The 22,072-nt window shown below is 44.8% G+C and overlaps 2 protein-coding genes across 4 annotated transcripts; one reads left to right on the top strand and one right to left on the bottom strand.

Annotated features, from left to right (window-relative positions):
- Positions 1–1,539: 1,539 nt before the first annotated feature.
- On the top strand, positions 1,540–2,109 carry LOC133915729 (uncharacterized). The gene has a single exon (XM_062359010.1). The coding sequence runs from the start codon at positions 1,554–1,556 to the stop codon at positions 1,962–1,964; it is 411 nt and encodes a 136-aa protein (XP_062214994.1). The 5' UTR covers positions 1,540–1,553; the 3' UTR covers positions 1,965–2,109.
- Positions 2,110–2,144: 35 nt separating this feature from the next.
- Positions 2,145–16,260, bottom strand: LOC133915728 (CSC1-like protein RXW8). 3 transcript variants are annotated; one of them, XM_062359009.1, is made up of 13 exons: positions 16,033–16,260; positions 15,891–15,954; positions 15,068–15,196; positions 13,973–14,325; positions 12,991–13,137; positions 12,687–12,750; positions 12,380–12,589; positions 11,185–11,373; positions 10,804–11,102; positions 4,524–4,800; positions 4,103–4,378; positions 3,416–3,649; positions 2,145–3,020 (listed from the first exon to the last, which is right to left on the bottom strand). In XM_062359009.1, the coding sequence occupies exons 4-13, from the start codon at positions 14,251–14,253 to the stop codon at positions 2,712–2,714; spliced, it is 2,286 nt and encodes a 761-aa protein (XP_062214993.1). In that variant the 5' UTR covers positions 14,254–14,325; positions 15,068–15,196; positions 15,891–15,954; positions 16,033–16,260; the 3' UTR covers positions 2,145–2,711. The 3 variants fall into 3 exon arrangements, with proteins under 3 accessions (XP_062214993.1, XP_062214990.1, XP_062214991.1); XM_062359006.1 differs by lacking the exon at positions 15,068–15,196; XM_062359007.1 differs by lacking the exon at positions 15,068–15,196 and having other exon boundaries at positions 15,895–15,954.
- Positions 16,261–22,072: the final 5,812 nt, after the last annotated feature.

Below are 22,072 nucleotides of genomic sequence, written 5' to 3'. Positions count from 1 at the left end.
CAACGCCAGCTTGATTTGGTTGTATTACTATCTGTTTGACATGGAGTTATTTGGTGCTGCCGTTACATTTTCTTTTTGTTTAAACACGTGTGTCAGCATAGGCCAGCAGCCGTACCGGTACGTATTGTATTCCAGCATCGGTTTCGTTGGATTCTTGGCCAAAGCGGACAACCAAGACAAAACCCTCGAAGTCAGTACTTACCGTCAGTCTATCACCAACTCAACCTGCTACTAAGCATAAGGGCATAATGAATTCTTGAACCCAAATTCTGTAGTAACCCTAAAGAACTTGGGCGGGGCAATGTTGAAGTTGGAAATGATTTTGGTAGCACCCTGTATTTTTTTAACAGAAGGAGTATGCACATATAGTTTCATATGTTCTTTTTTACTTGTTGTTTTAGTTTCTGCAAAGTGTTATTTTTTGTTTGTCCTTATATAATATTACAATCCTTCACCAATTTAAAGTAGAGAAGAGGTTTGGGAGGGAGAGATTGGATAGATTCATTAGAGGGATACAGAGGAAGCAAGTTCACCGGAGAAGAAGGTAGCTCCGGTTCAGAGGTTCTAGTTTCGTCTATCCTCTTCCTACTATCTTCCTCATACGTTAGATCGTTTTAAGTTTGTAACAGCCAATTGTCACTGGACCCACTTGTCAGTTAAGTATCACACATTTGGCCGTCTGGAGCGCTCATTGACACGTCGGGCCTTCTCTGCATTTTCAGATGGAGTTGGTGTCTGATGCAGCCCGTTCCGCGCTTGCGCCCGCATCTTCTGCTCACCTGTAGTTACAGTAGTAGGCTCCGTGACATACAAATCCAAAAAAAGACAGCTATTCAAGCAAAGGCATAGGAAGATACTGTAGCTTACCAGAACAGCCGTGCACAAGTGTAAAATAACAACAACAACAAAAGAACGGAGCGGAGTACTTGCTTAGGTTTGAAACGGGCCCAGGCCAACCTCGCATATGGCTGCCTTCTTGATTCATGTGTGGCCGTGACGCCTGAATCGTCACATTATGGTCTAAAAAGCTCGAAGCACGTGCTTTGACATATTTTGGGCGTCTGCTAGTGGATGTCGTCGAACTTCAACTTGAACGGGTTCCGTGTACAACAGACTCCCTTTGTCATGTTACTAATTCCGGCATTGGCAGGTGCTAAGAAAGGACCGCTTCTGCTTGGGGTCAACGGATTACTGGGGCATGTAACATGTTGACCGTACGAAAGAAATTAATTGGGACGTGAATTCAATACTCCCCAACTGGCTCAAGCAGGACGCGTGATGTAAGCGATGAGTTGCCTGCTTGGCCGGATCCTCTGTGGCCTTGCGTGCACATCCATTCCCCCCCCCCCCCCCCCCCAAAAAAAAGTAACATTTTCTTCTTAGAAACAACGCCAGCTTTGTTGACATGCCGTTACATTTTCTTTTGTTTAAACACGTGTGTCAGCATAGGCCAGCAGCCGTACCGGTACGTATTGTATTCCGGCATCGGTTTCGTTGGATTCTTGGCCAAAGCGGACAACAAAGTTGTCAAACGGACCACGCGAAGGAAAGGAATGGCTAGGAAATGGTCGAAAGGATTGGTCGCGCGTGTCTATAAATATTCCTCTCCATCCGTCTTCCAGCCTCCGCCATCCCCGCATCAATTCAGATTTCACATAGCTTCGATCGAGCAGCACAGCGCAGTAAGCAGCTCAGCTGCCTGTCTTGGTGTGTCGGAGGCGGAGGAGGGGAAGCTAGAGGAAGCCGAAGCCATGTGCTACCAGGTGAAGTGCGGGGCGTGCGGCAAGTCCACGTGGGCGGGGTGCGGCCGCCACGTCGCGTCGGTGCACCGGCAGATCCCCGAGGGCCAGCACTGCGCCTGCCGCGACTGGCCCGGCGTGGTCCCGGCCGGCGACAATGCAGCCGCCGACGGCGCCGCGGAGGGGTCGTCCTCTTCTTCCACGTCCACCTGCGCTATCCTGTGAGCGATGCGCGCGCTCGCTGCTCCTGGACCCGGCGGTATCGGCTTGCGTGTGTGCTCCTGGACCAAGGATTGTGTGTTAGATTTGTTTTGTCGTGTTATGTAAACCTCGCTTTGAGAATAATGATGGGTGATTAGTTCTCTCTTTACCCTCCGATGCCGTGCCGCTGTTTCCCGTGAAATCGCCTTGCCGCGCTTGCAAATTCCATCGCTTTTGCCCTGCTGTGCTGACGCAGAGGAATTCCCGTCAGCTTCTCCTTTCCCTTCCATGCCGCCACGGCACGGTTCAGGAACCCATTCCGCGCACACTTCAGAGATGGGCACGCCAAAATCTAGTCCCACAGGTTCTTCATGACCAAATTGGTAGTAGCCTTGTAGTTGATCAGAGAATAGCTTGCAGCAGCAATAACAGATCTGATAAACAGCAGTAAATACAAAACTAGGCGCAGAAGAAACTGAACGCAAAAGGGGAACACTACTTTTACACAAGTAATGGACAACATAACCAGAGATGAAATGCAAAACTGTATGTTTGAAGAATCAATCGAAGAATAGTATTTTTTTTCCTTGTATAATAGAACATGAACGACCTGAAAAGTCATTCAGGCGTCAATTGACACATCAAAATTTCTACCCTTGCAAACGGGTGATGCTCCCTTCCATTTCTGCGTATATCTTCCCCTGTACGTGCTATGAATATAATGTGAGTGGTTTGTCGACTGTAAATTTACATGGGCGATGAAGGAATGGGCTATGCCGATAATCCTCTCTTCTGCAATCTCATAATGAAACTAAGTGATCTCGCCGCATTTCGTAGCTGACTGACAGGGAGCCCTTCCAGTGTTGGGTGAGATAGGTCACTGCTGGATTGATCAGCACTTTCTTTGCAGCTAGATTCACCGGAAGTGCCACTTCCATCTTCATCTTTACCAATTGTGTGAACTCCTTCCAAAGGGATATCATCAGTGTCAGGAAACTGGAAGTAAGCAGCATGAAGACGTTGATGAAGGTCCTCCATTCTCCCCGCTTGTTGATCTTCCCTGTCCATGACAATTAAATCCTGTGCATGCCCAGAAGAAGAGGAAGAGAGAGTAATTCATGATAAGAAAATTCATTGGAAGTGGCTAATAGATAGAGCTTCTACAGAGAGCTTTGCCGTATGCAAAACAAGAAAAACAGAAGTTACTAACTTCACAGCTGAGCTTAAACAAAGTAAACTGGCACCAAGGTGAACAATAAGGGCGTGTTTAGCTACCTTGCCAAGTTTTGCCTAGCCTTGCTCTTGCTTTTGTAAGAGAGCCAAATTGACTCTCCTCCACTGTTAAGGATTATTTTGCCCCGGCAAGGCTACGCAAGGGTAGGCAAGAGAATCAAGCGTGCCCAATGTTTGGACTTTGATCCTTCCGTGCTACACATAGATGAACTTCTATAAACTATTATGGAAATTATACTAACCTGTGCAGGGAAAGTCTTGAATAATGGGAGAAGACGCTTTCTGCAATACTGGTTGAATAAAAGAGTAAGGATGATAAGAGGTATAGTGAAGCCTGCAGCTACTGGGGATTCTTTGAGGCCAAATACACCAAGACAGATGATCTGGGTCAGGACGATGGAGAATATTGTTGTATTGTGTGCAATTGGCCAATATAGACCGCCTGTGTCGTATTTTGTGCAATAAACATTGAGGAACTGAAAAAAAAAATAGCTAACTCATTAGGTCACAGGAGCACAAAAACAGATTTTTACAAAATTTTGTTCTATACAAACTTAAATTCACTAACTAGGAAACAAATGTTTTCAATAATTTTACACTACAAATTAAGCAACTAAATGAAAGTTTAGGTATTAGGAAGTTTCTTTTGTCAATACAAGGAAATTACATATAGGATACAATAAGAAGCATATATAGAGGCCATGAAAGCATGTGTAACCATATCCAGAACATTGGTTGCCTTTTCACCTAAAATATGAAACTTGAAGAATGTTATGTCATTGTCAAAATTCCAGGTTTACTTGTTATTAAAACATATGTTAGACAGCATGTTCACCTAAATTTTACATATTCTCCTGACAGCATTCATAATAATGCATAAAAAGTTTGCATATGGACTTCCAAGCAGAATTTCATCCCCAGTTTCTCACCTGGTTGCGATACACAACATAGGCGAGAAAGAAGTACAGCAGTAAAAAAGGCAAGATTAGAGGTGCTAGTACAGAGCATGTGAAGCCCAATAGTCCAAACAAGAGAATTTTTGGAACTTCAGTGTGATAGGGAAATGAGAAAACAAAATCACTATCTTCTTTAATTCTCAGAATATATCTTCTTATAAAGTTCCATATGAGACCAAAGAGTTGCATAAGTTCTGATGACAGACTAGCCCATCCTGAAGTCAGAACATAGGTGGTAAAGAAGGTAGCCTGAAATGGAAATAAAATCCTCAATAATTTGCAATGAACTATTGAAGAAAACTCAATAAAAACAAATATTGTGCACATGTGCGTGATTAAAACATATCATTTTTTTTGCCTATTTATAGCCAAAATAAACAAACATGTGATTCACCTGTACAGGTACTGCTCTAGCAAGCTGCATAGGAATGTCCTTTGGGCTTGATAAAGCATTCAGTTGGCTAATTGCTGAACCTGATAAGACATTGACAAAGAAGACATTCCAAACGGTGAAGTACAATACTTTACAGCAGGCACTTCTCTTCCTTTCACTGTGAGAAATAGGACCCTCTAAAGTAGAAAATAGCATCATGGTTGGGGGAACAGTATATAAAAATATTTGCAAGATGACACTGGGAAGGTATCCAGTAATTAGCTCGGTCATGTATTTCCTGCAAGCAAAATAATAGTCAATATATTTTGCTGTTATGATGAATAAAAGACTACAGAGCAATGCTAGAATAGAAGGCCAGAAGTAACTATCAACTTTCATAGAAATGTTGTGTAGTTGCTTTCTCCCCATTTCACTAGTGTAACAGCCCAATTTTTGTGATATAAAAATTTCTCAAGAAAAATATTAAACAATGTTCCTAAAGCCTCTTTAGTCCAAATCAAATAAATAAATTAATATGATTAAGAAAATTGAAGAGAAAATAAATAAATGGAATAAAGAAGGTTGGGAAATAGAAGAGAAATAAAAGACGAAAAAACAAAGAGAAAAAATCCCTTTTGATCCCCCTCTCCTAGCCCGACCTAACACCGCCCCCCCCCCGGGGGGCTCTCTCTCCCTTTGGTTCGGCCTCGTGCGCGCCCGCCTCTCTCCCACGCCCAAGCCACACAGACCAAGCCGCTCGGCTCGTCTCCACTCCCACCCGCTCAAGTGCCCCGCCTCTGAGCCACAGCATGCCACCGACCCACACCGTGCTCACCCTCGCGCTTAGGATCATCTGTCGGACTTTCTTTCCACCTCCCCCTCTCCCCTTCCTTTCCTCTCTCTATAGCGTATTTGACACTGCGCCAATCCTATGCCCAAAGAAGGAAGCAAACCACCCCGCGACCGTACACATGGAAAGCCTGGCCAAGAAGAAGGAAGGAGAAGGAATCACGATAAGGGATTAGAGCTTGATCATGGAAATCCATCGCGGACTTGCCACCGGCACCTGAACCCTAGCCGAAGTCGAATCTCGCGCTCGAGCTATATAAGCCCCTCGAGACCCCCCCCCCCCCTTAAGCATCACCAATGCCTCCGCCTCCTTTTCCCCCATTTTCCAGAGTGAAAACGCCACTCGAGAGCGCTCCCGCCGAGTTCCAACTGCCGTTGTGGTGCCTTGTTGTCGCCAAACCGCTACGAGCTGCCCCGACACCCACGTGTTCCCCAACCGGACTTGCCATCGTCTTCGCGACACCTTCAACTGCTCGTCGTCGATTCCCGAGACGCGCACTGTCGTCTCCGCCCTACCCCGACCGTGCGCTGCCGTGCCCAGCCGTCGCCGACGTCGTCCCGAGCCGGAGTGGATGTAGGCATGTTTTTTTGCCGTCCGATTTTAGTATTCGGTTAGGATTATAAGTAGAGAATACCCTTTCGCGTTTAGATCTCGCCCGTCGGATCAGCGATTGACGTCTCTGGTTTATGTACTGCCACGTCAGCATGCCTCATCGGTGCTTTTGTCCTATGTGAGCCCCGTCAGCATAGTGATGTCAGCATGAGCAATAATTAGAGTTTTTCTTTAATAGAAAAATTGGGTAAATTAGAAAAAGGTTTTAAAAATGTTTTCTCAGTAGAACAATTTTATTAAAATGTTTTTAATTCTGTTTTAGGTTTTTAACTCAGTTTAATAATATTTAATATATTTTTGGTGTTTAAAAATGGAAATAAATTTAAAATAATTGTTTCATTATGTAAACAATTTTAGAAAATCTAGAATAATTATGTTAATGTTTTAATTTTGGAAAAATAGTAAATAATTAGGATAATTAATAAATAGGTTTTTCTTAGTAAAATAATTTGGAATAATTATTTTAATTCTTTTCAGTGTTTATTAATTCCTAATAAATAATTCCAAATACTTGCTAAAAAAACTAGAAAATTCTAGAAACCTCCAAAATATTCTAGAAAAATTCCTACACCTTTATTTCATCCTTTCAAGTCATATCTCCACCGTTGCAACTTCGATCTAATCTTTTCCTTCACCAATAATTCACAAAAATATTAAAATAATTAATTAAGCTGTTTTTTTTTTTGTGTTTTTGGCTCTTTTTTGTTTTTTTTTGTGTTTATTGCCTTGTTTTATTTTGCGCTTAGTCGCCAACGTCCCGGAGGAGGAATTTGCAGGACTTCAAGATCAGGAGTTTGAGGAACCCGCTGAGCAACAAGGAAAAGGCAAGTTGACCTTGATGCATTTTGCTCCTATGTTTCCAAATACTTTTGTTTTGCAAAGTTGCATGCTAAAAGATGTTGTTGGAAAACCTATGTTAGGCTTGACTTAGTTTCCTCATATCTACCTTGTTGTCTCGGCTTTGGGGGGATCAAGGGTAGTAATGCTTAGCCTTGTTTGGGAGTTTGATCATGACACTTTAAATAATAATCATGATAATGGTATTGTGCAACTTGAGTTAAAATTTGGTGATAATGTTTTTAGCAACATGGAAATTGAGGATGGATTGGGTTGCATAGTGCAGGTAGGTGGTAGTCTTGCTCAATTTGATTAAGGACCGATTCATGGTGCGATCGGACCAAACTTTACATTACAATCACAAGCCAAGTATGGGTGTAGCCTAGCCAACTAATTAGTTTTCTGCCAACATAGTGTAGACTAGTTGGTGGAACGGGGAACAGAATGTGATTTCCTTGAATCCGTATGGACGTGTGGCGCAAGAGGGGGCTTCCGTTGTTAAGGTGTTATTCACGTGGCAGTGAAACCATACCGGGTAAACACATTGAAAGGATCTAATGGCTCTAGAGGGGGGTGAATAGAGCTGTAATCAAACCTTAAAACAACTATCGATTTCTAGAATAAAAAAGCAACCTTAGCATAGAAGAAGAAAATACAACTACTCGAGCAAGCAAGTTAGAACATGAAGAACAAGCATGCAAGCATATAACTTAAGAATAAATTGCGAAATTGAAACTTGCATGAAAGTAGATGCTATAAGTAAATTGCGGAATAAAAAGAGAGTAAGAAAAGAAATGAAACTGAGTAAGGGGGCATATATAGGCTAGAGGTCCAAATCTAACTGTTGTCCAACCACCCACACTTTCTGTGAACACAGGATGGTCTGGTGCACGCACTATTGTAGACACCAGACAATCCAGTGAGTAACCTTTTTAAAAAGCTAGCCTACCAGCTGTCATTAGTCGTTGCCTGAAAAGCTCCGGTGTTCTCCATACCACATCACCGAACAATCCGGTGAGTTCATTTCCCATGCATCGAGACACCAAGTCTGAAAATATTCTGGTGTGTTACACATCTCAACACCGACCATCTGGTGCCTTGAATTCCAATTCCTTCGAAAATTCTAACTTTCTGTTAAATGCTCAGGTGTTCATTTTCTCTGAACACCGAACAATCTGGTGTACTTAACTTTAATTTTCCTCAGAAAATATCCCTTCTGTTAAACACTTCGGTGTACATATTTACCATCATCGAACAATTCGGTGAGGTCATTCAGCTTCTCCTCAGAACAGGAATAAGGTCCGATGAGTACAAATCCTTCAGCACTGGACAATCCGGTGAGAACAAAAACTCTGAGGTTCATCCAATTCAATCGACTTTAAGCACTAACTTCTTGACTTCTCACCCATTAACTTCTTTGAGATACCTAGTACTAGATTTTCACAAATGTGCATCCAACTAAGTCTAGACCCAACTAGTTCAAGCTATAATACTTAGCCTCCCTTTATAGTACGGTCAAAATAGTAGAAATGAACATATATCTACTCTAAGTATCTTTCATCACATTGTGACACTTAGAACTAGAAGATCCTTAATTTTTGTAATGTTGAATTTTTTTTAAAAAAAACATAGAGAGATTTGACCGAATTTTGACCTTTTGATCCGTGGCTCGTATGGACGACCGAAGACTGTGGTTGCGTTCATCTCGTCGAGACGAACCCATTTTGCTATTCATATGTCCGTTCCGGGCACTTTGTGACCCATAGCAAGCCCAATAAATTTAGACCGTTCGTTGTTTAAAAAAAAACAACAGATAAGGCCGGATGGATCGGTCGGCACCCCAACCCATCCAGAGCTTTCGAGCGCCTGCGTTCTCTTTCTCTCTCTCTCTCTCTCTCTCTCTCTCTCTCTCTCTCGCCGCCGTGCGCTGCTGCCGCCTTTGCGCCGAGCTCCCGCCGCCGCCTTGCCGCCTGTCGTGCGCCGCTGCGCCGCGCCACCGCCTGTCGTGCGCCGCCGTCGCGCCAGGCCGGCTCTGCTCCATCGCGCCGGGCCGTGCGTCCTGCCGCCTCTGCGCCGAGCTGCCGCTGCCGCGCCTGCGCCGCTGCTGGCCGCCGTGCATCGCCGAGGAAGTAAGCAGCAGCCAGCCGGCCGAAGAGCAGCGCGGAAGAAGAAAGCCAGGAAGGAAGAGAAGGAAAGAAAAAGAAAAGAGAAGGAAAAGAAAAAGAGAAAAGGAAAAAAAAGGAGAAAAAGAGAAAAAAAGAAAAAGGTAAAAGTTGGAAATTTTGGAATTTCGTCGGATTCGTCGTCAATCTTTCGAAGGCGATTTCTCAGTAATTCCTGGACGATTGTGGTTTGATTAAATCAAATCAATCAATTCCTGTCATATCATTTCATATGATCAATAGTCTGATTCGTTTCGATAATCGTTATTGATTCGAAGATACGACATCCGAGTCGAAGCATTCAATTCATCGAAGCGTTCAATTCATCGAAGCGAAGTCTAATTAGTGAGAATTTTAGTTCGACTCTGAATTGGAAATAGTGTATCATTTCATGTGATACAATTGTCTGTTCGGTTTTCCGAAATATAGGCGTAGACGCGACGTTTTCCGACGTAGGGTTGACGTTTCATATTTTATGTGTTTTAAATGTGTTTTAGTGCTAATAACATACCTGTACAGGTGGCACCACTTCTGGGCGTTCTTGATCGAATTTTCTTCGTCGCTTTTGGTAAAAAGCAAGTAACGTGGGGGTGTGATTCCGTGCTATGTTTATATTCATGTCTTACTTCTTTTGCAAAAAAAATTGAAGTATATGGTTTTCTTTTCTAATTCATTTAAATCATGGATGACGTTGCCTTTGATTATTTAAATCCATGCTTTTCTTATTAAGTTGGATTGTACCTTTATCTTCATGTATCAGTTGTGGTTTTTTATCATGAGTCATTCAAAAGGAAACTAAGAATTGACGTCAATTCACATGCATACATATGCATTTCATATGGTGATAAAGGCCGATCACTGCCATCGTGCGTGATTCGTACCGGTACATGGAGTTGCATGAGATGTTGGCATCGTCCAGCTCTCAAATGGAGTTGCATCATGGCATTCATATATTTTTTTTATGATATCTGGAGAATACAGAATTTTGGGAGTTGAATGCCATATTTTGTGGGAGACTGGGTTGAAGTTTGTCGTTACTTTCTCGACAAATATTTTGAAATGATAATTTCTTTAAAACCATGTGTTTTCTCTGGTTGATGTGAGAAGAATGTTTATTCTCCCAAATACTTTTGATCTAAGTGAGACGTGTTTATATTCATAGCTGTTACTTGCTGAGCTCGTCCAGAGTGGGAGCCGACATGGGCTAAGGAAGGTGGGTGGCGCCGAGCGGGGAGGGGGTCATCTCTTCTCAAGCTTTTCGTTGATATATTTACTTTCGCTTTATTAAATGTTTTGTTAAATTTTGCCTTTATGCAAATGAACCCCCTACGAGCTTTATTCTTGTGAATGCCTTCATTTCATATTTTACCACAACTTATAGAGTACAAGACGTACTCACACTTGCTATAATCACAAGACTCAATCGGGGAAGGTTTTGAGGATTATCCTGAAGATGGTGCATTCTTAGGTGATGCTCTACGTCGACTATCTGTAGGAGATGTGGGAATAAAGATCACACTAGTTGTGGGAGTTTTATTGCTTTTTGTCCCTCGAAGGTCCTTGTAATAACGAATTCTTACGTTAAGTTATAACATTGTGTAATGTTATCATCTATTAAGTCTCTGTATATTGAGATTAATTCCTGGCTCAATATATGGTATGGAATCGTTCTTCCCTTAGACCGATCCCGGTAATTAGTAACTAGAATATACCCATCAGGTGCTCAACATAGATATATCCAAACTAATAAATTGAGTCATTTGGAATACGATACACACTTTATTCTAATAAAAGTAAGAAAACACATATATAATGAAAGGAGAGTTGTAATAGTACTTACTTTTTTAATATCCCTCTCAAGAAAGGGAGCCTTTGCTGCAGCTGTTCCAGCTGAGTTAAACCTTGTATAAATGTCACGGGTATAAGAAATAAGAACATGAAAACAATAGAGCCCAGAAGTGTAGCAATGTGCCGGATCCAGAGTTGCTTGTAGGGTAACCAAAGATTAGACCAATATATGTCATCAGGTTCTGGAGCCAAACTAGTGACCCATCTCATAGGGTTGGATGTCTGAAGAATTTCTGCTACAATTAACGCTGCATACCGAGTTTTGAAAAATACAAAAGCAGCACCGCATACCTGTGTTCAGCTCCACCAAAATTAAATTACTAGTAATTCAGTAAGAATAGTAAAAAAACAACATAATTGTTTGTAGTTTGACCTCATCAGGTAGGCTCAAGCTTGAATCATTCACGTCAGGCTTTTCACTCTCTTTCTCAATGGGCAACAACTGGAATGAATTAGAAGACGCTCCACAAAAACAACATCGAAATGTAATTGGTCTGCATTTCTGATCAACTGTTGCACCCTTGAAATGTTTGAACTTCCTGTAAGCCTTCTTTGCCCCACTCTGTAAACATAAGAATAAAAATACTACTGTGAACAGCAATAATATATGGAAGATGCAATGACGGCATTTATTCAAAGATATGAAAAGTATTCCCTTCAGGATAAGGGACTGAAGATCACAGAGGAAATGAACTGCCATACATCGTAAAGTTCAATTGTCACAAATTTCAGTTATGCTACAGCCTCTGGTCACATGAACATTAAATTTGAATTTCGTCAATTTAATCTACCCATCAAAAGACAATGCCAGATTTCCAGCTACAATTGTAACGGAGCATATTCTTAATTAGAACATAACATCATGTAAGAAAAGGGCAAACAGCTCGGTAGAATTACAAGAATTATGCGCAAGAGCTTAGCAGGAGTTCTGATAGTTCCATTGTTTTCCATGTTAGCAGATGGTAAAGGGTGCCGCATGAATGTGCTAGACAGGCTAATAGAAATATGCATAGATGCTCCTGGCTAAACTGCATGCAAACTTTTTGTGCATAGATGCTCCTGGCTAAACTGCATGCAAACTTTTTGTTGGCAGTGGCCAAGCTAACTGCTTACTGTAATCCTGCTTGATCTGATTAGAAAAGGTTCTGTGTTGCTCTAGGAAAAAAATAAGAAGTTAGGAAATAACATTGGTGTCTCACTGACAAGTAGCCATAGGCCCCACATGTCAATCTCATTTTATGTTGTTTTCCACTTGCATATCTTTTGCAATGTTGCTGAGCTGATTTCAGATAACACACGAGGGGCTGTGTCTTTGTTTTAAGGGGAATGGAGCTTCAAACCCACAATACACCACACCACAACCTTTTATTTACCATTTGCTATAAGGGCAGATCCTTAATTTGCATTATTATGATGAGGTCTATATATAAATTATATTTAGTGTACTACCATGCCCATAACTAAGAACATTACATCAGGACTCTCTCTAGCAGCAGCATTTATATTTCCTCAAATAAGAAAAGAAATTTGGTAATTTTACATGATATATGACTGAATGTATTGCTTACCACTATCTTCTGAACTTTCCCAACTTTGTAAACAACTTGATGAGATAGGTAACTTGATGCATGGTACTTGGTAAAGAAACTCTCAACGGTGCTGCTGAATGATTCTTTACTTGATTTTGGTATTCCACGAACAAGGACAGTAAAATGGCTAGGATTGCTTGTTGCTCGAGAAACATGACATAGCCTCAGCCTAGCAATATGCTTGTACTCCTAAGAAATAACACAGAATAATATAAACAAGTTCCTAAACATAAGGTAATAGAAAAATATTTAAGTGACCTTCAAAGGCCAAACTACTTGATCTTACCAAGTATAGAAGAAGGCAAGCTGCAACAGATATGATGTACAGTATGACGCAATGGACCCAGAGCCTGCGGTTATAACTAGCATGTAAATAAAATCCAAGAGAATGTATAATTTTCTAAAATATAGGCGTCAATAATTCAGTGATCAGTACAAACTATAAAAACAGAAATAATTATCTGAGACCAAAAGCAAAAACAGAAGGCAGTACAAAATCAGTTATCAACATAAGATAATATATATAAGATGTCATATTTAATTATTGGCGTTAGCCGCCTTATAACCATAAGAGAAGTTCTACTACTCACCATCTTGATCTCTCTTGCACATTTCCTATCGTAAATGTCTCTAATGATGCTGCAGGAATCCAGACATGATGCATATCTTGTCCAAAATAATTCAGTGGAAGGACTCCAAATACACAAAGAATGGCGGCTAAGGAGAAGATGCGTATGCTGTTGAAAATAAAATATATCAGAATGTGCCATTGTATGTTGAGACTAAAAAATTGAAAAACTACAGGAACATAACAAAAGGCAGGACCAGGCAGAAGCACATCTAAAGGTTTTGCTATGTCCTACCAAGGCCACAAGTTTCCTTACCTTTTAATTTGAATTACACATAGATGTTGACATTTCAGTTATGACTTCTGAGAGAAATAACCCACATCCACCAAAAACAATGACCAAAATAAGTGCTTGTGTCATAGAAGTAGATAGAGTAGAGTAAATTGCAATGGACATACTTGAAATAGCTAAGTCTATCAAGTTGCATTTTAATCTCACAGGTTCGGCATTGTTTAATTATTTCACCTTCCTGTCGATCCATACAGATATCGGACAAGTGACATGAATGGTGATACTAGGCCTAGCCCTTGGTGTCACACCACATATGCAAACCATGTGACAATGCAAATGATATTTAATATTTTTGTTATATTCGTACATTGTAAATTTTCCCTGAATTTTTTTATTTTATTTAATTTCCCAGTTACGTTGATTTCTGACTTTTGTTTCCATATAACTTTATTTTCATGAAATTGCCAGTTGTAAGGTGGAAAGTTACGTGACTCACATCAATAAACCATTAGAGGTGAAAAGCCATGCAGTTTAAAAGCCACATTAGTGAGCTTGTCATTCTAGAAGTAACATTGTGAACCTTCTAGACCAAAATACAAGCTGATGGACTCAAGTGACACAAAGACAAACGACTTCAAAATTCTCTGTGGATACTTTTAACAGTAATCAGAAACTGAAGAAGCACAATATGTTAAAGTAAAGATGTATGTACCTAAATACTAGAATTCTATTGAAAACAACAGCATCCAACCCAGCAGTAGCTAAGATTTCATCCTCCGTACACCGCAGACTTTTCACAATCCAGCTAGTGGATGGAACAAATCTCTCCAAGATAAAAGCCTCACGGAGCTGGTTGTGCTCCTCAGCAATCCTTCTCCCAAAATAGACCTTGACATTTTGTGGCTGTTTCCTCAGAATGGAATACAGTGACAGAAAAAGTACACAGAGACCAATGTTGATTCCAGCAGAGGTCAGAAGGCCACCGACTTTCATCTCTTTCTAAAACAAATATGTGAGGTCCAACAACCCTGTCATCTAAATACAAAAGCCTAGTTATGTTTGTACCTGCAGGAAAAGAATGATACTTGAAATTTCACATATATACAAGTCTTACAGAAGTGACTTCAAATAAAATGTGACACCACATTCTTCTCATGTGCACCAAATAAATCAACACATAAGCATGGATACTAAAAGGCTAAAAACAGTACTCCGTCCTCTTGGGAAGCTTCGTTTCAGAATATTTATCCATTGTGGAAAACAAGAGTGTAGTTATTGCAATATCTCCAATATCTACTCCTACTTTGATGATGTGAACGAGTTTAAATGATTGTATCAACACACCAGCAACAATAATTCAAACCCCCGACTGGATCCAAGCTAAAATCAAGCCCCAAAAGATTCATTTCAGATATTAAGTATATTCTGTCATTTGGAAACGATGGAGTAGAACTTCCATTGAAGCAACCGCACGACACTAAGACAGTACGAAATGGAAATTAAAGTTATGGTGTGCAGCCTATTGTGAATAGGTAGGAGACAATCGACAGATAAATTAGGGGTAAGTATCTCAGTGTGAGTTCAGGCTTGAAATGGGCCTACACAGGGTGGGGTTTGAATTTTAACTTCTTGTCTAACTTTTTACCGAGTAATTTTCTGATTAATTATTATAACTACTAATACAACCTTAATTAATATATTTAGCATTGATAAACATTTTTTATCAAGGTGGGGTACTGAAGCAAACTCCATTTATCTATTTTTTCGACAAATAAATGGTGGATCCATGAAACAATGAGATGAGAACCTGGAAGAAAATTAGCTTAGGTAGCTCCGTGGACGGTTTTACTTCTATCAGTTGAGTGTTTGCGGTCTTCAGTGTTATTTTACTGGGAGGCTCATCTCCCTTATTGGGTACATAATGTAGATCTCACCTCTGTTGTTACAAGCATAATGTAGATCTCACCTCTTGTATTAAATACATAATGTAGATCTCTTTCGTTGAAAAAACAAAAGAATAATAGTTAACATTGATCAAAGGAGATGGTTCATTCTCGGTATAAAACTAGGGCAAAAGTGCTTAATTAAACAAACCCTGCAGTTAGATATAGAAGAGGTTGACTGCAGCATAAAAAAAGTACAAAACGGAATATCTGCCAAATCTCATTGGAAACATGAGGAATCTAGAGAGAAAAGCAGAACCGGCCATTGCATTTTGCCAAAAAGAGGACAAAAAGTCCACTACTACAAGGATGTTGTAACACTTGGACGGGACCTTAAGCACTTCATGATTCATGTTATTTGTTCTGCATCTGAATCCAGTTAGTCTTTTATCTCCATTTTTGACTGAAAACCAGTTCACCAACTAGAAGAGTGCAGTCCATGGAGTCTACTCAATACACCGGATTAAGAATATGTGACCCCCAAAGCACTGAAAATTCAAAATCGATCACCAGGATCGCAATCGCCGCCCCCCTCCAATTCACGCAGACGGTATAAATGAGCGGTTAGAATGATAGTTGTCGAGTAGACAAAGCCGGCACGGCGCCAATGCCGCGCACTTCACTTTCACTCCGCACGAAGGAACTCCAAATTTCCCAAACTAATCCTAATCTCAAAAGCAGCCTTACCCACCAAATCGACGCAGCCCGAAGCCGAATCCACCAATGCCGCCCGAAATCAACTCCGCAAACCCTGCACAACCATCGAGGACCCCCCAAAAAAGGGTTTAGCGACTAGAACCATGAATGGAGAAGGCAACTGAACGATCACCTGGGCTGCAGCAGCGAACGCGGTGGCAATGAACTGGAGAGCGACGAGGAGACACGGAGATTGTATTAGGGACTTGGGGTTGGGGAGCGATGGTTATAGCAGTAGGAGTAGTTGGCGATGCCGATAAAAAAAAAAAGCAGTTGGCGATCGCGAGGGGGATCGGAATTGGAAGTTCCGATCGGAAGGAAAGGATAGAACGGAGGGAGGGAGACGAAAAGGAAAGCAGCCGCGCAGGGGAGTCATACTGTCAAAAATACGAGTACTACGGAAAGTGGAGGGAGGCGGGCCCGCTGCCACTGGGATGTCAAGGGACACGTGGCGGGGTACCATTGGCCCTCGCCTAGGCGTCGCTGGAGGCACAGCCGCACGGGATGACACACAGAATCCTCTTAGTATTTTGTATGATATTTTGAAAAAGAAAGGTTTATTTTGATTTTTAACTTTAAATTATAAAACTAGGCATCCTATAATCTCAAGTGATAAAATTGAATAAAGTATCCTGCACCCAAACCACTCCAATTTCAGTATATATCAGCACATCGTGGTAGTGATTTTTACTGATGTGACATGATTTAAGATTGAAAATCAAACTTCCATGATAGGTGGAGGGTGTAAAACAAAATACTTCTACATACTACCTACTTTAGATTTAAACCTAAATATAACATATCTACCTTGGTTGGAAAAAGAAAAAAAGAAAAAAAACTTACCGCGCGTCCGAAGCCGATCCAACCTTGGCCTCTGTTGGTCGCCCACCCGCCACCTTTCTCTCTCTCCTGGAGGTAAGTTCATAAGCCAAGAACGAGCAGAGCCCCTCAAGACTACATGAAAATAATTGGTCATCACCTTTTCACTGCTGTCGGCAGCTTGGACAGCGGTGGTGTAGATTTGGAGGAACTCGACGGGGTCGATGGACCCGTCGTACTTCTCCGGCAGTTCTGGCCGGAACTTGGTGGGCCAGTTGACCCGGCGGAGCTCACCGGTGAAGGCGCGGCAGCCTGTGCCGTACCCTGCTGCACGGGCAGCGCCCTTGGGCGGTGAACGCCGGCGAGCCGGGGAGCCCCGGTGGTCATGGGCCGGCATGGAGGAGGCTTGGTCCCCAGCTTCGGTCTCATGCTGGGACTCCCGTTGGTGCTCAAGGGTGACGCGCGCATCTTCGACGGCCCTCCGCTCGTTGAGATGCAAGCGGAGGTCCTGAGCTCCGGTAGTGGCCAGGGGGCAGCACTCCGCTTGGAGGCCCCCCGGCCGGTTCGGCCGCCGCCTGAGGATGGATCGACCTTGGTTGCGCCGCGGTGGGAGGTAGCCCGGGAGCTTTCGGCCAACACCTGACGGTGTGCCGTGCCCACCAGGGCGGCCACCTCCTGGAGCCAGCGGCCTTCTGGGGTTTCCCCCGCTGCCTGGACTAGCGGGTGCTTGAGGAGAGCTTGCGCCGCAAGCAGCGCTCTCCCAGGACTGGCATCGCCGAAGGCAAGCCTTCGCCGTAACGGCGCCCGGCGCTGTCCAGACGTGAATCTCGCGGCAGGAGTTTCTGCGGCTTGCCGAGGGTTAGGTGGTGTGCTTGCAACGGCGGCGGCGGCCCTACTGGGCCCAACGCCATGGTCCCCATGAGAGGGGAGCGCCGTGCGGGCGGACCGGGGCTGTTGCTAAGGAGCAGCAGCGAGTGGGGCCTCCTGTGCGAGGGGCTCCATTTCTTGACTGGAGCTGGAGCCGGTGCGTCGGAGACAATGGCCACATGCCATTTTTTCTGCAGGAAAACAAAACAAATTCAGGGATGCAACCCCCCTACCTGGTGCGCCAGTTGTCGGAGGGTGAACTCTTTAAGCAGGGATCCGGAGGGACCCCCTTTGAGATTCGGCCGGGGGGATGATTCTGAATCTGTTTTGCGGGTGAAATAAATGGGCGTAAATGCGATGCGGGTGGAATGGAAGGATCGGATGCAGAAGTAGTAAATGCACTGGAGGTTTTTAAACAGGTTCGGGGCGCACTGAGTGTAACACCCTACTCCTGTGTGTGTGCTATAAATGCTCTAAGAATGTCTCTCAGGGATGTTGCTGGTTACAAGAATATTTGTCTAGCCTAGAGCTTCGGGCTCCTTGTTCTTTGGTGATCTCAGCTTCTGTGCTTGTACTGAGACTCTGTCTTCTTCCTCGGCTTCCTGTCCTCAACCTTTTCCTTGTCTGTCTACTCATCCTACTTCTGTGTCAACCCGCCCCCTCCACCGGGGAGCCCGCCCCGCCTTAAATACCCGCCGGGGCGGTAGCGTGCCTAAAAAGGGAGGGCGCGAGTTCCAAGGCATTATCGGTGAATCAGGAACCGGGGGTCCCCGAATCCCGAGGCCAGGCCAGCAATTCGCCACATGGCGCCATCCCGCGGAGTCTCCTCCGCAAGGTAAAAAAGATTAAGTTCCGGGAGAGGGCGCTCAGGGCCACAGTAGGTGGTCCCTGAGTACCCCGGTCCCCCGATGATCCACGAAGTCTAAGTGCCGGGAAAAAAGTGCTCGGGAAGGTGTACGGTGACCCCCGAGCACCCGAGTCCCCCGACGACCAGGAAGGCTAAGTACCGGGAGAAGTGTGCCCGGGGCCGCGAGCGGTGGCTCCCTGGGCGCCCAAGTATCCCGAGGACCCACTGAAGGAAGTTCCGGGAGAGAGTGCTCGAGGCTGTGTGCAGCAGCCCCTGAGCACTCGATCCCCCGAGGATCCGTACAAGTGTGCTCGGGAGAGAGTGCTCGGGGAGGTGAACAGTACCCCCGAGCACTCGGTTCCCCGAGGATCAAGAAAGGGCATTCTCGGGAGAGAGTGCTCGGGGAGGTGTACAATGACCCTCGAGCACTCGGTTCCCCGACGACTCAGAGAGCCCCCTGACAGTGGCCCCCGAGGGGCCCACCGATGAGGTGTCAGCCAGTCAAAGGTCCAAGGCCGCATTTAAAGAGCGCGCGTGGCCTGTCACCTCCAACTGCTCCCGCCACGCTCGGTGTCAGTTCCTGCCACATTCTGGCAGAAGGGCGTGGGGTCATTGAATGCACGGGTCCCATCCCGTGCCATCCGGACCGTCTCGGGATAACGTCATAAGGGCCGAGGTGTTCCGTCTGCCGCGCTGCTGTGGCAAGGGAACAAGACAGGGCGGGCACGCCGGGCCGCTCTGCGGCTGCCCGGTGGGCCCTCTCCATGGCGCCCGTTGCCAGTGCATTTATGGTGACGGACGATCGGGCGTGGGACGCATTTTCCACCCCCGGTCGCTTCGCCCAGAGGTAATGATGACGCTCTTTCCATTTATGATGTCTCGGAACTCGTACCCCCTCCTGTTCAGGGCACGCTACTGCCGGCGGGTATTTAAAATCGGCAGAACGGACGAAAAAGAGAGGAGGAAACAATTGCTCACAAGCAGAGAAGAGAAGATCGAGAGCACCCAAAACCGGTGGCTACACACAGACCGAAGAACAAGGAGCCCCAGGCTCTAAGATAGATAAACATTCTTGTAACTAGCAACATTCTTGAGGGACTTTCTCAGGGCATTTATAGTATCCATACAGGAGTAGGGTGTTACGCCCCCGTGCGGCCCGAACCTGTCTAAACGCCGGTGCATTTACTCCGTTCCGCACTAGGTCACTCCACCCCACCGGTCATCGCATTCATACCCATTTATTTCTCCGGCGAACATATTCAGGATTATCCCCCCGGCCGAATCTCTAAAAAGGGGTCCCTCAAGATCCCTGCGACAGGAGTTAATCCTCCGACAGGTGCCATAAATAGAAAGCAACCATCATGGGCTACTGCGCGAAGTGACGGGGAGGGTTGAAAACGCGCCCCCGTCCGGTCTTGTTCGTCATGATGCCGTTGTGCAACAGGCGCTGCGGAGAGGGCCCACCGGGCAGTCACTGAACAGCCCGGCGTGCCCGCTCGGTCTTGTATACCTTACACAGCAGGACGGCAGGCGGGGCACCTTGGGCTTCGCGATGCTATCTCGAGGCGCGCCGGATGTCCCGCGATGGGACCCGTGCATTACATGTCCCCACGCCTCCCTGCCAGGCCGTGGCAGGGACTGACACCGAGCGTGGCAGGAGTAGTTGGAAGTGACGGGCCAGCGCCCTCTTAAATGCAACATCGGGCCTTTCACTAGTTGACACATCACCGTTGGACCTCGGTGGGGACCACCGGTGAAGGACTTCTTAGGCCGTCAGGGAACCGAGTGCACGGGGGTCACTGTTTACAGCCCCGAGCACTCTCTCCCGGATATGCCCTTTCTTGGTCCTCGGGGAACCGAGTGCTCGGGGGACACTATTCATGGCCCCGAGCACTCTCTCCCGGAATTGGCTGTTCGGGTCCTCGGGGAACCGAGTGCTCGGGGGCCACTGTTCACGGCCCCGAGCACTCTCTCCCGGAATTGACTGTTCGGGTCCTCGAGGAACCGAGTGCTCGGGGGCCACTATTCACAACCCCGAGCACTCTCTCCCGGAACTAATTTCCTGGGGTCCTCGGGGTACTCGGGTGCTCGGGGGTCACTGTTCGCAGCCCCGAGCACCCCCTTCCCGGTACTTAGCTTTTCTGGTCGTCGGGGGACTTGAGTGCTCGGGGGCCACTGTTCATGGCCCCAAGCACTCTCTTCCCGGCATTTGGTCTTCTCGGGTCATCGGGGAACTCGGGTACTCGAGGACCACCATTCATGACCCCGAGCACCCTCTCCCGGGACTTAGTCTTCTCGTACCTGACGGAGATGATCCCCGCGGGAGGACGCCATGTGGCAACCTGCTGATCTGGCCTCGGGACTCGGGGACCCTTGGTTCCTGTGTCACCGACAAAGCCATATGTACTAAGGGAGGAGGAGCCCAAGAGCTTTGAGTCTTTACCACTTGAGCTGCAAAGTGTGACCAAGAGGAGGAAGGGTGGAATAAGGGTTAAATGTTTTTCCGAATTGATTAGACATGAACGATTGGAGAAATAGACACTCATTGCAGACACTGATGGTTCACGTTATGGAATTATGACAACTAACCTCACCAGGGTTTACAATTGGATAATGAAGGAGAATATGTCACTTCCATTGATGGTAATTGTGGAGGGAATTACTCGTGGTACGCAGTGGTATTTCCATAACGTGAACATGTGTTCAACTCTTGTAATAGTTCAACTCTTGTAATAGTGGCATGTTGTTATATTATGTAATATTCGGACAACTAGGTATGTGTTGTAATATTTGGACCATGTGGTGTAATATTAGCGTGATTATGATTGATCTGTGTGTTATTTATGATTGTTATTATTCTGTTAAACTTTTACTGTAGGAATGATGGACCTTATGCTTACTGGTCCAGTGATCGATGGTAAATATCGATCACATTTGTGAGACGTTGTCTCACATTCAACTCTTCGCCTTCGGACAACAGACCACTACTGGCCCATAGACCCACACTAGGTACCCAGGTAATTAATAGTTACATGTGTTCCATACAACTAAAGCTGGAGGTATTACTTTCTAAATTGTTTGAACCGCAGGTTGACCATAGCAGGGTTGCTACCATTTGTGAGACTGGTGGCACTAGCTCGGGATGGTTCTCCCTAGTTCCCGATTGACGCATCACTGATCATCATGTGAGTTGACCGCTGGAGGCCGGAGGTGTCAGGACCCCGAACCCGAGTTCCCCTGTGCCTCCTGTATCAGTCCCTGGATCAAGTAGCTGATACACACAGAATTTAACAGAATGATATCAAATACATACTTTGGATGCAAATAAGTAAAATAAATACCTGAAAAGTAAAAAGATGATCCAGTGGACAAAAATCCACAGCAGACCAGCCAGGCAGAAGAACCTACAGCGCAGCGGAGCGAAACGACGATGCAACCCAATGCCACAGGCAACACGGGTGCAGACGCAACCTTAGACTTCTTCTCTTTGACTTCATCTGGGTTGAGATTGATCTCCAACTCAACAATCTGAAAGCAAAAAAAACTGAGTATGGAAGGTACTTAACAAGTCCTATACTACTTCAAGGGGTTGATAAATGCCTAATGGATATTTCAAGGATAAGACTTTACATCATAGTTT

This window comes from Phragmites australis, chromosome 4 (genome assembly GCF_958298935.1).
Source record: "Phragmites australis chromosome 4, lpPhrAust1.1, whole genome shotgun sequence".
NCBI classification, from domain to species: domain Eukaryota; kingdom Viridiplantae; phylum Streptophyta; class Magnoliopsida; order Poales; family Poaceae; genus Phragmites; species Phragmites australis.
The sequence above is the reverse complement of the archived record's forward strand: the minus strand, read 5'-3'. Positions and strand labels throughout refer to the sequence as shown.